Genomic DNA, 15,164 nt, shown 5'->3' on the forward strand with positions numbered 1-15,164 from the left:
AAAGCCTTGCGTGCTCTCTGATATGGCTCCACATGCCACCTGTGGACACATGCCATAGGTTCGCCATCATGGCACTACAATATAAAATGAGAACAAACCCTATTCCCTTCTTGAACTGATGGTGTTACCTAGTTTGGCAATAAAACCTCTGCAAAAAACCTGAACCAAACTCAGGGAGCACCCAGTTCAACCCCGAGATGCAAATATTCTCTTCTATCAGTATTATTCTTCACGTGATCATCCATAATGTATTTAAGGACTTCCTTTTGTCCATCAAAACAGCCTATTTTTTTTAGAAAGGCCCTGGTAGCCATTTCCAAGGTTTCTCTTGGGGGGTCAATGATTCTGCACTCTTGGTCAATAGCCTTTTAACCTAATTATATTTAACAAGGAAAACTTAGCTCTATGGGCAGTGATTTGGAACTTGATTTACAACAATTCATTTAATGACAGCTCAAAGTTACAAGAAAAATGGAAATGTGATTTATCACCAGTTCTTGCATTTACAACTACCTGAGCGTCTCCAAAGGTCATGTAATCAAAATTTGGACACTTGGCAACCCGCACGTGGTTACAACAGTTGCAGTGATGGGTCACATGGTGTCAATTTGCAACAGCTAGTTCCAGCAGTGAAATCAATGGGGAAAGCCAGATTTGCTTAAGAACCACATATTTCACTTAAGAACTGCAGAATTTTGTTTAGCAATCATGGCAAAAAAAAAGCCATAAAACTAGGCATGCAACTCACTAAATAACCGCCTTGATTAGCAACAATAATTCTGATCTTGGTTGTGGTTGTAAGTCGAAGACTATCTGTATGCTCAGAAACCATTAAGAGAAGATGATGAACTAATTTGAAAAACAACTATATAATACAGGATGTCCAGGGACAAAGCATTTTGAAATTCCCTGATATTTTCCTGACATTTCCCTGTAACTTGCGATCTAGATAAGGCGCAGTTGTAGATGACGTCATACCAAACGGCTAAGCCATGGAGAAATATTGGTAGCTGAGGAAGCAAGCAACTGTTGCCACAGTTATATATATATATTTTGCTTGACTGCCAGGCAGCGTGGTCTTTTTTTTACATGATTTTTCTCTGACTTTTAAACATTTTAATACAGTTTGTTTTCCCCCTGATTTATTCTGTCTTTTTCACAAATTCCCTGATAATTCTCTGATATTTCCCGAACTGCCAATTTCCCTACTAATACCATGATTTCCCTGTTTTCCAGGTTTGCTGGACACCCTGATAATAAGACTGTGAAGTGAAATGGAATATATTAAAAGTGGATACCAGGATACTGAAACATAAAGAGATTATAGGGAGTTAAGCTTTAATTAAGAGAGATTTAAAGATGGGAGAGTGTGTGTATGAAGAATTAATTGGGTTATTAAAATATATTCATGAAAATATAAAAAATTATCTCTTGGAAATTAAGAGGCAATAAGGAAGCAGAAATGAAGGTGGAATATACAGAACATTTGGAACCTAGTGTTGGAAAATAAAAATGAGGAACAAGGAAAGTATATTGAAAGAAAAAGGAAGAAACAAAAAAACAAAAAATGTGAGTAATAAAGGTGAAAGGTAAAAGATATTAGAAATTTAGGGCATTTAGAAATGACAGAATAAAAATAAAATGAAGAAAGATATAAATTGAGGAGAAAGAGGAGCATGGCCTAAAATTAAAAACATAAATAGGATGGATTTGAAGAATAAATAGGAAAGGAGGCACAAGAGACAATAAATATGTTTGGAAGATAAGCTATAGTAATTAACTTGGAAGAAAACTGAAAATTAAAGGCAGGAGACCCAGGCAACAAAAACAGGTGGCAAGGAGACATCATTGGAATAATAGCAAATATACGCAGAAGAAAACCCTAACTTCATTCCATCATCGTCTGTTAAACATAAAATGTATTATGGTTAGATGTACTCAAGGAAGGGACATGAGGGAGGAAGAGGAAGTGGAAAGGAAGGGGAGAGAGGTAGGAGGGAAGTAGGAAAGAGGGAGAGAGGTAAAGAAGGTAGAGGGAAGAGAGGGAGGGGAGTAATATGACATATAGAGGGAAAACAGACACGTGGCAGAAGTACAAAAAGGTGCAAAATTAGGATATTTTTTGAATGGTGTATTGCAATGATGGTGAACCTTTTTCCCTCGTGTCAAAAGTGTGTGTATGCATGCTATCGCACACATCTGCATGGCCACACACATAACTCAATGTACCCCACGTGCCTCCCTGATGCTGTACACATGACCCCACCACCCCCTCCCCACTGCCACGTTTCCTGACTTCGGGTGGGCCAGGTAGGACCATTTTTTGTCTTCCCCAAACTCCAGAGGCTCTCTTGGAACCTGAGGAGGGCGAAAATGCCCTTCCCGCCATTCTGGAGGCTGAAAACGCCCTCCCAGAGCCTCTGCGTGAGCAAAAAATTAGCTGACTGGCATTCATATACACACTGGAGCTGAACTAGGGCAACAGCTCGCGTGCGTGCCATAGTTTCACCATCCTGTGTGTACTGAATAGAAATGTATATTTATGTATGTTTTGATATGATTTACGGTATATATGTATGGATGTTTATGTGAAGTGGGTGAATTTTTTTTTTAATGAAAGAAGGAAAAGAAGGAAAACTACATCAACAATATAAATATAAATTTCGGAGACCTCCAAAGTCTAGTCCTGCCACCTTCCACCATTTCTCAGCATCCTCATGTCCCCAGGCTTTTCCCCACAATTTCCCCTTACCGGATTCTTTCCGAGTCAGAAGGGTGAGGCATATGGTGCCAGGCGGCCTCTTCCATGGCCTGTTGGTAAAGCTGCTCCTTTATGAGAGGCACAGGCCCCAGGGGGCACACCCCAAGGGAAAGGGGGATGTTCACCTCCGATAGCTGGATGGGGGGCTGGTTGGAAGCCGGCTGAGATGTTGTGCTAGTAATTAAGATGTCAGCTGTAGGAAACAAAGAAAGAAGAACCACTCAGAAATTGTACATTTAGGGGGTTGTAGTTCTTTTGACAATTCCTACTCCTCCCCAAATTCCTAATTTTTTTCTTTTTCAAACCTGGCAATTTGAAGATTCACAGACTTCAAACTCCCAGAATTCTGGCTGGCTGGCAAATTCTAGGAGTTGAAGCCCACATATAGTATCTTAAAAGTTGCCAAGTTTGAAAAATGCTGACCTGGATCTAACTAGAAAGATTTGCCTGGAAAAAATAACTTAAGAGCAAAATAGGTGAAAACATAAACCAGACCTTCAGTGTCTATTCTGGTTCTCGGTGTCCAACCTGAGAAAACATTCCGGAAAATTGCAAGTCAACTCTTGTGGAGCACACCAGGACGGAGAAGGCTGATGTGCAGGTAACAACTTTTTCTGAAAACTTTCATTTTTTCCTTTCCAGATCCTTTTAATTTCCCTGATCCATGGTTTTGCAGAGACACTCTATATTCTGCTTTTTTGTGCAGAAAAAGTCAAATATTCTCTTTGTTTCTTACAATCTAATGGATTTTTTTTTTAAAAAAAAGCAGCATTTGGCAAGTCATGGGCTAATTCTTGGCCTGAAGAGATGTATTTTGATGAATATCCTGTTTTCCTTCCAAAGCAGAAGGCTATTGATTCCAGAATTGCCAATATAGCAGATAGCTGGAGCAAGAAGAAACATTTGAGAATTTACTAACTTGGGGTGTTGATGGGGGTGCTATATCATTGAGAGGACTGGTGGACTAACTGGGGAGAGGCCACCAATCTGCTACTCTTGCTTTTGGTTTTCTAGTTTTGTTACCCAATTCTTATTAATTTAAATGTTTTAAATACACCCATCCGTTCATTCATCCAACGGGGCTTCATTTTACATGCAGGCAGGATTCGGATTTTTCAGTGTGTCTAATTTGGTAATTTTCAACTGCATTTAAGGACAAAAATTCTTATAGGTTTTGCGAGTTAGAATGCCTAAGTGTGAAGCCAGTATGTTCAAGTGGGAAGCTCTTGGCAGATAACAAACACGCCGTTTGTGAATATGGAGAGACGCAGAGCCTGCCCCATCTGCTGGTATGTCAGCTACTATCAGAAACATGTACTGATAATGACTTATATTTGGCCAACAACAAAGCCAAGAAGGTGACTTTATTCTAGCAGTTGAAAAGTTTGATCTAGACATGGAAGAAATATTGCATTTACTTCAGGGTTTAAGTTACAGTTTTGTGTACCTTATGTTTCAAAATACTGGGAAATGAAGTTTCAGCAGTAGGGTCTCTCTCCCTCTCTTTCAGAGAGATGGGGGAGGGAGGGGGAGACAGGCAGAGAGAGAGAGAGGGAGATAGAGAGGGAGGGAGACTGAGAGAGAGAGATAGGCAGACATAAATTTGTACAACTTCCATCCATCATGGCCTGCCAAACACACCGATTTTGATGCAGAATCTAGCTTTTGACACTTAGATCCTGAACTTTAGATGTTTTGCACTGGTTTGGCCTTGTTCCTCACCCATAGCTTAAGGGAGAAGATGTCCCTTTTCTCACTTACCCCTTTCAGCCAGGTGAAGAGATGGCACGGGGTCTTCTATGCTAGAGCTGACTGCTGCCCTCTCAGCTATGGATTTCAACGTACTTAGAGGTTCAGGTGCCTACAGGGGAAAAACAAACACCCAAAGGAAAGGAAACAATGAAGAACAGGGCACAGATATGTGTTTTAAGAACTCTGCTAAGAACAAAACGAATAAGCAAAGTTTGTGAAGTAGCTCAATTTCTTTGGTTAGCAAACCTTACAGAACTGCTGAAAGGCTAACACGGAACAAATCCAACTCTGCGTACCAGCTCCAGTGGTTCTTTTCTAAAACAGTTAAAGCTATGCTGAATCATATCAAAGAGCAAACCAAAGCTTTTCTGAGAAGTTCTGAGGCAGACATTAGGGATGAAAGCATCCCCACGCTCCTCAGTAATTAACACCCCCAAATATTCTGCCCCTGGTTCTGAAGGAAATGTATTTTCTATCATGGCCAGAGGCCACTGACACATTCACTTTTTCATCTTTTTTTTTAAAAGCTACATTTTGTGACACTCAATTCCACTATGCACTGACTTTAAAAACAAGGTTATCCTGTGTCTCTTATCACTCATGTTCACCAGAAAGACATAGGATTTAATGTTATGGGAAATAGATGAACCGTTGAACTTACCTGAACGGTCTTCTCGATGCACCGCAAGGAGAGTCCAATGTGGGTTATTCTCTAGTTTGATTGGTAGGGACTGGGTTTAATTTAAATATTAGGAAGGTACCGCCCCTCAGTCAAAAAAGAAAATGAAGGAGCAGTAAACCATAAACCCATTTTATTGAATAACAAGAAAGCCAAGATAACGTTAAACTCATCAACCATATAAAAGTCCAGTGATCCTGGTCCAAAGTCAGGTGGGTTTGGACTCACCTTGCGGTGCATCGAGAAGACCGTTCAGGTAAGTTCAACGGTTTTTCTCCAATGCACTCACAAGGAGAGTTCAATGTGGGATATACCCAAGTTCCAATTAGAGGGAGGGAGAAGGCTGGACCAGGGGCGCTGGAGTCGAGCACCCCCTTTGTAACACTCGCCTCCCAAAGGCTGCTTCCGAGGAAGCGAATGGGTCAATACCGTAATGTTTAATGAATGTCAATGGAGCCGCCCACATGGCCGCTCTGCAGATGTCCTTGAGCAACGATTGTGTAGCCCACACTGCTGATGTGGCGGCGAATGTCCTGTTATTCCTTGCGGAATCTGGTGACCCTCTGCTTTGTATGCTTCTGAAATGCAGTCGCAGATCCATCGACTTGATGGTTTGTGATGAAACCTTGACAGCCAGGGCTTGCGATGAAAAAGGCACAAATAACGCTTCAGATGTTCTGAAGGATTGTGTTCTACGTACATAGATTTTCAAAGCTCGTCTCACATCGAGCTTGTGCCACCTCAGCTCCGAGGGGTGAGTAGCGTGAATGCAAAAGTCTGGCAAAATCACCTCCTGGGCTCTGTGGAACCAAGAATTTACTTTTGGTACAAAAGCCGGATCAAGTCTTAATACGACTCTGTCTGGGTGGAATTGACACAGATCCGGGTGTACAGACAAGGCCGAAATTTCAGACACGCGCCTGGCTGAAGTGATCGCCACCAAGAACATGGTTTTTATCAATAGGAAACGTAAGGAAATCGTTCAAATCAGTTCGAATGGAGGGCCTGTTAAAGCTCCTAAAACTAAGGACAAGTCCCAAGATGGATATCTGTGGACTGTCGGTGGTCGGATATTGGATGCCCCTCACAAGAAATCTTTAATCCATGGGTGCCGCGTCAGGGGGCGGTAGTGATCTTGAACTAATATTGTAGACAATGCTGCTACATGTCTTCGCAAAGTATTCGAAGCAAGGCCTTTGTCCAGTCCTTTTTGGAGAAAGGTTAGCACAATTTCCGGTGATGCCAACTGAGGATCTACTTCCAGCGGTCTGCAAAAATCACAGAACACTGACCATGTGGCCTGATAAATTCTCCTAGTAGATGGCCTGCGTGCGGCTTGAATGGTAGCAATGACTGTGTCTGGTAGATGTTGGCGCTTTAGGCGATCCCCCTCAAGTGCCACCACTGTGGGTCCGGATGAAGGATGTCCCCTTGGTTGAGGGAAACCAGGTGATCTGGAAACCTCCAGTACGGGGAGAGGGAGAGCTCCTTCAGTTCCGCGAACCAAGCCTGGTGAGGCCAATATGGGGCTATCAATAATATTGTGGCCTGTTCCTGTAAGATTTTTCGTATCACTCTATGGACGATACATGTTGGTGGGAATGTGTAAAGTAGTCCTGGTGGCCATGGCTGGTATAAGGCATCTGTCCCCTCTACTCCCGGAGAAGGGAAGCGGGAGAAGATTTGGGGAAGTTGCATGTTCTCGCCAGTGGCAAAAAGGTCTATCACTGGGGTACCAAACTGATTGCATACTTCCTCAAAAAATCTGGGTGCTAGGCACCATTGGGTCCAATGTCTTGCGGCTTAGCCTGTCTGCCCAGACATTTTCCTGTCCAGAGATGTGTTCCGCCGTGAGTGAGGCTAGATTGGACTCTGCCCAACGGAACAATGACTCTAATTCCTGCATCAATCTCCCAGATCTCGTTCCCCCCTGGTGATTGATGTGGGCTTGTCTAACCACATTGTCTGTCCGTATAAAAACGTGCTGTCCCCTTATCAGGTGAGCAAAACTGCGAAGGGCTAATGAAACTGCTTTCAGTTCCAGGAAGTTGATGTTCACTTCCCGCAAATCCTGAGGTCCCCAGAGGCCCTGTACCATGTGGGATGAAAAATGGGCTCCCCATCCAGTCAAGCTGGCATCGATTGTTATCGTCAAAGGAACTGGGTTCCGGAATGATGACCCTTGTTGGTTCATTGGAGATGCCCACCATTGTAAGGATTTCCTGAGGTTTGAGCAGAGACACACCTTTCTTTGAGTGTGGCTGGATTTTAATCTTTGAAAAGGTAGAAGCAGCCATTGGAGTGGCTGGAGATGGTGCCGAGCCCAAGGTATGATGTCTATACAGGATACCAGGGTGCCTAACACCTTTGAGAGAAAGGCTAGAGAAGGTTTCTTTTGACTTCCCAGCGCCTCTAGCAAGTTTAGAATATTTGTCTGTCCTGGGATAGAAAGACCATACATGCTTCGGTGTCAATGACCGTCCCGAGGTGCGATATGCATGTTGTCGGGGTCAAATGACTCTTATCCCAATTGACTGTGAATCCGTGAGACTGAAGAGTCCTTATCGTTGAGCATACATCTCGACTTGCCTGTGTTGTGGATTTTGATAACACTATTATGTCATCGGGATACGCCATCAGGAGCAACGACCTGTGCCGTGAGAATGTCCATTAATTTTGTAAAGGTTCTTGGTGCCGAAGATAGGCCAAATGGCATTGCTTTGAATTGGAAATGTGTTCCGTCTAGGCAGAATCGTAGAAACTGTCTGTGCCCAGGATGGATAGGCACATGAAGGTAATCTTCCTTCAGGTCTATTGACGTAAGCAAGTCCTTGTGTCGTATGGCTGAAAGAATAGTACGAAGCGAATGCATCTTGAATCTCCTGTGCAGCACAGAGATTCAATTGACGCAGATTTAGAATCAGGCGGCATCCCCCGGAGGCCTTGGGAACTATAAATACCACTGAATAAAACCCTTTGCCTCTTTGGAGCAAGGGAACCTCCTCGATCGCTTCTATTTGCAGCAGGTGAGCCACCTCCTGATATAAGTGTTTTCTTTTGTGGGTCGGTCACTGTGGGACAAGGTAGAAAACGGTTCGGGGGAAGATGAACAAATTCAATGCGCAAGCCCTGGGACACTGTAGCAATTGCCCAGGTGTCTGAGGATGTGGTTTCCCAGACACCAGCGAAATTCTGTAGTCTGCCCCAAAGTGGGCAGATACGAGCGAAGTCATTGTTACGCTTGAACCCTCTGGGGTTCAATCCTCTGAAGGGGTGACATCCTTGTTGAAAAGATCTGTTGCGATCTCCAAAGTATGTTCTGTCTGAACGGAAAGTTCCCTGATTGGAGGAGCCCTGAAAAAGTGGCCTCGAACCTTGGGTGACTGCCGAGGAGGGCTTGGACCAAAAGGGCTGTTGCCTATTATAAGGGTTGAAATGTCTTTCGGTTCTTCTGTTTGTTCTTGGCATTACTTTCTTTTTATCTATCTTCTACAAGTACTCCTAGGGATTCCCCAAATAGTTTTCCCCCATGAAAGGGAGAAGTCACCAAGTTCCACTTGGAATTGACATCGGCCTGCCAACTATGCAGCCATATTAATCTGCGGGAAGAAACCGAAGAAGCCATTGCTCTGGACGCAAACTTCGCTGCACTCACAGTGGCATCTGCAGAAAATTCAGTGGCCACCAAGAGTTTGTTAAGATCCTGGTGAAGCCTGCTATCCTCTGGATTCAGTCTGGATTGTATCTCCAGAATCCATAACATAGTGGCTTGAATAAAAAATGAGGTTGCTGAGGCCGCTTGTAGAGCCCATGCTGCCATTTGATGCGTTTTATGCACAATGTTCTCTACCCTTTTATCTTCAGCTTTAAGTCCGTCCGAAACGGTTGAAGGCACCAGGGCACTAGACACCAGGCTTGCTACTGGTTTGTCTATGGTTGGGGAAACCAGCAATTTCTCCATATCATCCTCAAAGGTATAAAATTTATGTTCTACTAATGATAGGCCTGGGGCGGCTGTTGGGTTCTCCCATGGCCGTTTTATATTTTCTAAAACGAGTTCAGAAGAAAGAATATGTTCTGTTTCCTTCTTTGGTACTGCAAACAAGACACTGTTTGGCACTGTGGCTGTCAAAGTTGCTTGCTCAATAGTCAACTTAGCCTTATTCAGTAGTACACGGAATAGTGATGGCTTGAATAGGCCTATAACAGCAGGAGGTTCTGGAGGGTGCTCATCCCCTGACAAATCGTTGTCACTGTCCTCCTCTCTGGAAGGAACCTCCTCATCCATTGATCCTGATATGGAATGAGGTGTTGGGGCAACCCAAGGATCCCTGAATCTTGGAGTTACTGATGGGGTATAATGTTGAACCCCCATTGCTATGCCCTGTGAGTAAGCAATTGGCTACGAGATCTTGCAATGCTGGGGGCGTATTCTGCCATGTGTCTTGTGTATCACGAAACCCTGCAGCAGAATGCATGAATGTTGCAGCTGGCAACTGCCCATACTGTGATGGTTGGCCCATCTGACTGGTTGGTGGATAGGAGGGCCAAACTGGTGTCTGTTTAAGTGGCTCAGCTTCGAAGACTTTAGGTTGTTGTATAGTCCTCCCAGGGGACCAGTCCCTCTCCGTTGCCGAGCCTACTACCCCTAAATTGATTAAGGGGGAGGCTGGTGGGATAATGGTTCCTGCATTTATGACAACTGTGGGCAGTAACTGTCTTTGGGTTGCTTCCAATTGCTTTTCTAGTGCTTTTATTCTCTTCTCAGCTTCTCTGAGGGAAGAAATCTAAGAGGATTTGGCTTTTCCCTTCTCTGATTGGCTCTTCTCTTTTGGGGTACTGGGTTTAGGTATAACAGACCCATCTACCCCAAGGACTGTTGGCTCTGCCATAATTATCCACCTTTTAACTCACGTTTGAAGATCAACCATAAATTTATCGCCTCACACTGTCTCTTTGCTCGAGCAGGCAAAATGACAGGCAAGGGCTTACTGGGCATGCGTGTTGCTAAGGCCCAACCAGCAACTCATTGGTTAAATAAAACTCCTTAGTTGTCCAAAATGGCGACCATAACTATCGCCATGGTGACCCTGGTATCTCCGCCCTGTTTCAAAATGGCGGCCGTTGTGCCTTGTCCCAGTTTCCATAGCAACCATGACTGACTGAGGCACTGCTCAGGCTTCCTGCCCAATCTGAGGCCCCACTAAATATGAAGTTTCTTCCTTTTTGTTTTTGGAATTAATGCCGTGATCTTCCTCCTCGTGAATGGCCAGCAATCTCCACAGGTAGCTGTTGAATGCGGCTCGAGTCCTTGCCAGCCAACAGATCGGGTATGTTCCTCGGAGGGGGCGGACCCCTCCGAAGTCAACTGCTCTTTTAAACAACCAGGGAGACCGTGGTCAGCAACCTGGTGGCTCACTCCCTTTTCAGATAAATTCTTTATATAATAGAAGAAGTAATGTTATGGCTGAATGAGGGTCTATAGAGGGAGGAGCTGCAGCCGAGAGGGTGAGACCCCCGGAGAGTGTCCCCCCTATGCTGCTCTAAAGTAAGTTAATATGAAGACTCTTCTTACCTGTTAATAAGGAGAAAGAGCAAAAAAGTTATTTAATACAATAAAATTTCATTTAAGACAATAGAATGCTTAAGAGGAAAATTTCCCTTTACTGCGACTGAGTTTTTTTGACTGAGTGGCCAGGGGGCGGTACCTTCCTAATATTTAAATTAAACTCAGTCCTTACCCATCAGACTAGAGAATTACCCACATTGGACTCTCCTTGCGAGTGCATTGGAGAAAGAAATATTTTTTCCCTTTACATTTTTCTCCAAGTCTTGTGGAATTTTATATATTGCTACTGCATCTTCCCTTCCTTCTCTTTTGTCTCCCTGTGGTTTAAAAGAACACACTATTACATTTCTCCTTGGAAAACTGCTCCAACCCTTCTATTATTTTGGTCATTTCCCTTTTCTAAGATTGTGGTATCAAGTTCAGTGCAATGTTCCCTCCAATTTTTTTACGGTGTGGGCAGAAAAGTATATGTCTGAGTGGCACATTAGGCGAGTCCTCCGGGACTGGGCGGCATAGAAGTAAAAGTAAATAAATAAACAAACAAATAAAGAAAGTTTAGCAGACGGTCTGCGGAGCCCCGTCTTCACTACGGGGTCATTGAAATGTGAGGGCGGCCCTGGATCTGCTAGGCAGCCAATGAAACCTGGAGGTTCTGTGAGCAAAGAGACAGGTGAGCGGAGGTGGGGTGCGGGCAGGAAGCCCCGGAGGATCACCGCTTGTGCGCCTGCGGCCTTCCCCGCCTTCTGGGAAGAATCCCAAGAGGCAGCCAGGTAGCCCGGTGGGTTTACTGATTGGAGAACGCAAACAAGAGCTGCCTGCACTCCATGTAGCTCCAAACCGCCTGGAATAAGCGCCTTTCCCATTTTCATGCACGATAAACAGAGGCAGCAAAGCTGGAGAGCGGCTGCAGAGGGGGCCTCGGGGCTGCCGGTTCCTCCCCCCTGGATTTTCCCTTATTCCCCCTGCGCAGGGGGGACTCCACTCACCGCCTGCTTGTTCCTGGCCACGTTGGTCCGCTCCTGATGCTGGGTGTTCTCTCTAGTGCCCAGGCTGGGCGGCTCAGGGGATGGCGTGGCGCTTTCCCCTGGCCCCAGCTCGGCCCAGCCTTCACGCTGAGCAGTTTCTCGGCCGCTGGTGAGGGCGACAACCAGCCCCGCTATGCGCCATGGCCGTCCAGCCCAAAGGGCGGATGGCCAAGACTGTCCCCTCGGCAGGGGCAGAGCAGAGAGGAGCCAGATCAGGACGGGCGTGGAGGCATGACTGCGCGGCACTTTGAAAGTGCTGTACTCAGCAGGAGCGGAGCGGGGAGGAGCCAGACCACGGCGGGTGGGAAGACATGACTGCGCACCCCTTGAAAAGTCATGTGCTAAGATTTCCCCGTTGCCTGCATGGCCGTGCGCGCGTGCTTGTTATGGGGAACAGTCCATAGTGCTAAAGATGAACATTGTATTTAAAATCCAATCATACCAGTCCCAAAGGTGCTTTTCAAGAGGCATCTGGACTTTCTGTTTTTTCTTTGAGGTTTATCAGTGTCAATAGGATCACCTGAGTGGTGCAAATTTGTGTGGAGCCTTCTTAGAACTGTGAAAGGACTGTGTTGTAGATTGGAGGTAGATGATATTGTATCCTTCCTTTGGGCTGTTCATCTAACTACTGTATTTTTCAGAGTACAAAACATACCTTAGTTTTTGGGGAGGAGGGGGTAATCTGCCTATCAGTTACCGTGTTTCCCCGAAAGTAAGACAGTGTCTTACTTTCTTTTTATCCCCAAAAGCCCCACTATGTCTTACTTTCGGGGTATGTCTTATATTGTTAAAGGGGCACTGACAGCTAAAAAAACTGTGTGAAATGTGTTTTTTTAGTGTATATGCATTTTACCTTCTGTGACGGGCAGGGGGGGGAGGTTTCTTTGGAGTAGGGACGTGCCCGAGTAAATTTGCAGAGGCGACAGTGACAAGTGCAGGGGACGGCGCGGCGACGTATGGAGAGGGGGACGGTGCGGACGTAGGCAGGAGGCGGCGCGCAGCTAGATGAGAGGGAGGCGGCAATACCCCCCGTGTTTCCCCGAAAGTAAGACATATGTCTTACTTTCGGGGTACGGCTTATATTAGCCGACCCCCCTGAAACCCCCGATACGTCTTACAATCGGGGGTGTCTTACTATCGGGGAAACAGGGTATTCATCTGGCTAGCATCCTTAGTCTTGTCAGCTTCAGGACATTATTTTATTTCCTGGTTAGGGCTTGAACAAATTTTATTAGGAGAGAATAACAATGAAAGAGCCTGCAAGCAGTAAGAGCTGGGAATATTGTTAGCACCTCATTAAGGCTGCAAAGAAACATTTGGACAAGTAGAGCAATGAAAAAAAGTTTTCAAAGACTTAAGGCTGAACATTCTTTGGAGAGAGTAACAAATGAAAAAGTTTGCAAATCTATAAGAGTTGGGAAGATCGTTAGCCCTTAATAGGGCTGAAAAAAAGAGCTTCGAAAAAAGCTACATTCGTAGTATAAGGCACAAATTTTCAGCCTTTTAAGGAAGAAAAAGATACATCTTATACGGTAACTCTGGCCCACAAGAGTTCCAAGAAGACTCCATACCTATTTGCACCACTCAGATGATCCTGAGAATATAGATAAACCTCCAACCTTCAATGACAAGCTAAATGAATGCCAAAGACCAACTGTCTGCAAGGAATATAAATCTTCCATTTCCCACCATCCAATCAGAGTTGAAGAAGCTTTTTGGATGAGAAATTAAAACATCTTCAAGGAAAATTTGCCTCCTGAAAAAGTTCTTTTGGGACAACTATGACCTGGATGAGTGAGAATATCCATAGACAAACGTACGACAGATTTATTAAGGGAAATTAAGAAATTTGCAGCTTAGCATCTAATTTTATTCCTACTGATGACCGACAAGAAATCTGATATTTTCACAATTTCACCCACAGCCAAAAACAATCTTCACAAAGTTGACAGTTTTATCTCGCTGTGTATCGCAAACCCGACTTGTTTCCTAGCCAACCATCACCAGCTCATTTCCTGCCAATGCGTACATGATTTCCTGCCAACAAATTTCCCTCAATTTAAAGTTTTAAATCCCTTTAAATTTGTCATTTTATTGTCTCTCTCCTGAAGCTTTCTTTGGAAAGTTTGCGCTGTCCTAGTTTTATTTCAGATGCCCAAGTAAATGAATACTTTTTGTTCACCCCAACACCAGCCCACTAATTAACAAGTTGGAAAACTCTGGTTCTAGCATAGGTCTTCACATTATTATTATTATTATTATCATCATCATCATCATCATCATCATCATCATTAATAATAATAATTAGATTTGTATGCTGCCCCTCTCCGGAGACTCAGAGCGGCTCACAACAATAAAACAGTACAAATCCAATAGTTAAGGCATGTTAAAAACCCTTGATATAAAACACAATCATTTTACTCATACAGACCATACGTAAAGTGGGAACGGCCCAGGGGAATCCATTTCCCCCATGCCTGATGGCAGAGGTGGGTTTTAAGAAGTTTGCAAAAGGCAAGGAGGGTGGGGGCAATCCTAATCTCCAGGGGGAGTTGCTTCCAGAGGGTCGGGGCCGCCATAGAGAAGGCTCTTCCCCTGGGTCCCGCCAGATGACATTGTTTCATCGACGGGACCCGGAGAAGGCCAACTCTGTAGGATCTAACCGGTCGCTGGGAAAGGCGGTCTCGGAGATAGGTCCCAGATTGCAATTTTCAGATTCTGAAAATTCTCCCACCCATCTCGGCCATCTTCCCTGCAAGTCCCTGCAATGCTTTGAAACTGCCTGTTGGGTGAAAAGTATGGCAGAAGAGAACTGGAAGGCTTCTAACCTTGATCTCAGGCGTGGAGCTGAACTGGGGTGGTCCGTTGAGCAGCGTCTGGGCAGATTTGCTGTCAGAGAAGCTGGGTGTGGGTGAGGCAGGTGGGTTGGCAGTCAGAGGCACCAGGAGGCTGGATCCAGTGCTATTGCTGACACTTGATGGCTGAGGAACTGCACTGGACTCTTTCCTATCAGAATGAAGCAAGACAAAGACGTCCCATCAGACAGCTGCACCCCTTCCATTTCTTTGGGAAAAGGAGTCGGAAGAGGTGTTCAAAATTTAAGGAAATAACTACAGCTGCAGATCGGAGGTGGTCCTCCCCTTACAATTACAACTGGGGACGGAATATTCTTTACCTAAGCAAGACGGCCATTAAGCACGGCCCATTTTGCAACTTTTTTGTTAAAAGTGAATCAGGCAGCTGTTAAGTGAATCTGGCTTCCCCCTTTGACTGCCTGTTGGAAGCTGGCTGGGATAGCAATCCCAAAACAGCAACCAGGTGACCCGAGGATGCTGCAGCTCTTGCAAATACACGCCTGTTGCCACGCGCCAGAATTTT

At 44.9% G+C, this 15,164-nt stretch overlaps 1 protein-coding gene across 7 annotated transcripts in view; it reads right to left on the reverse strand.

Annotated features, from left to right (window-relative positions):
- The window catches only part of CNOT3 (CCR4-NOT transcription complex subunit 3), a 63,976-nt gene that overhangs the window by 13,010 nt on the left and 35,802 nt on the right, over window positions 1-15,164 (reverse strand). For all 7 annotated transcript variants that reach the window (XM_070727844.1, XM_070727846.1, XM_070727849.1 and 4 more), the window contains 3 exons: window positions 14,615-14,792; window positions 4,523-4,622; window positions 2,753-2,954 (listed from right to left, as the gene is read on the reverse strand). In XM_070727844.1, coding sequence (XP_070583945.1) covers window positions 2,753-2,954; window positions 4,523-4,622; window positions 14,615-14,792 — 480 coding nt within the window. The remainder of the gene's footprint in view (window positions 1-2,752; window positions 2,955-4,522; window positions 4,623-14,614; window positions 14,793-15,164) is intronic.

Source organism: Erythrolamprus reginae, chromosome Z (assembly GCF_031021105.1).
Source record: "Erythrolamprus reginae isolate rEryReg1 chromosome Z, rEryReg1.hap1, whole genome shotgun sequence".
NCBI lineage: Eukaryota > Metazoa > Chordata > Lepidosauria > Squamata > Dipsadidae > Erythrolamprus > Erythrolamprus reginae.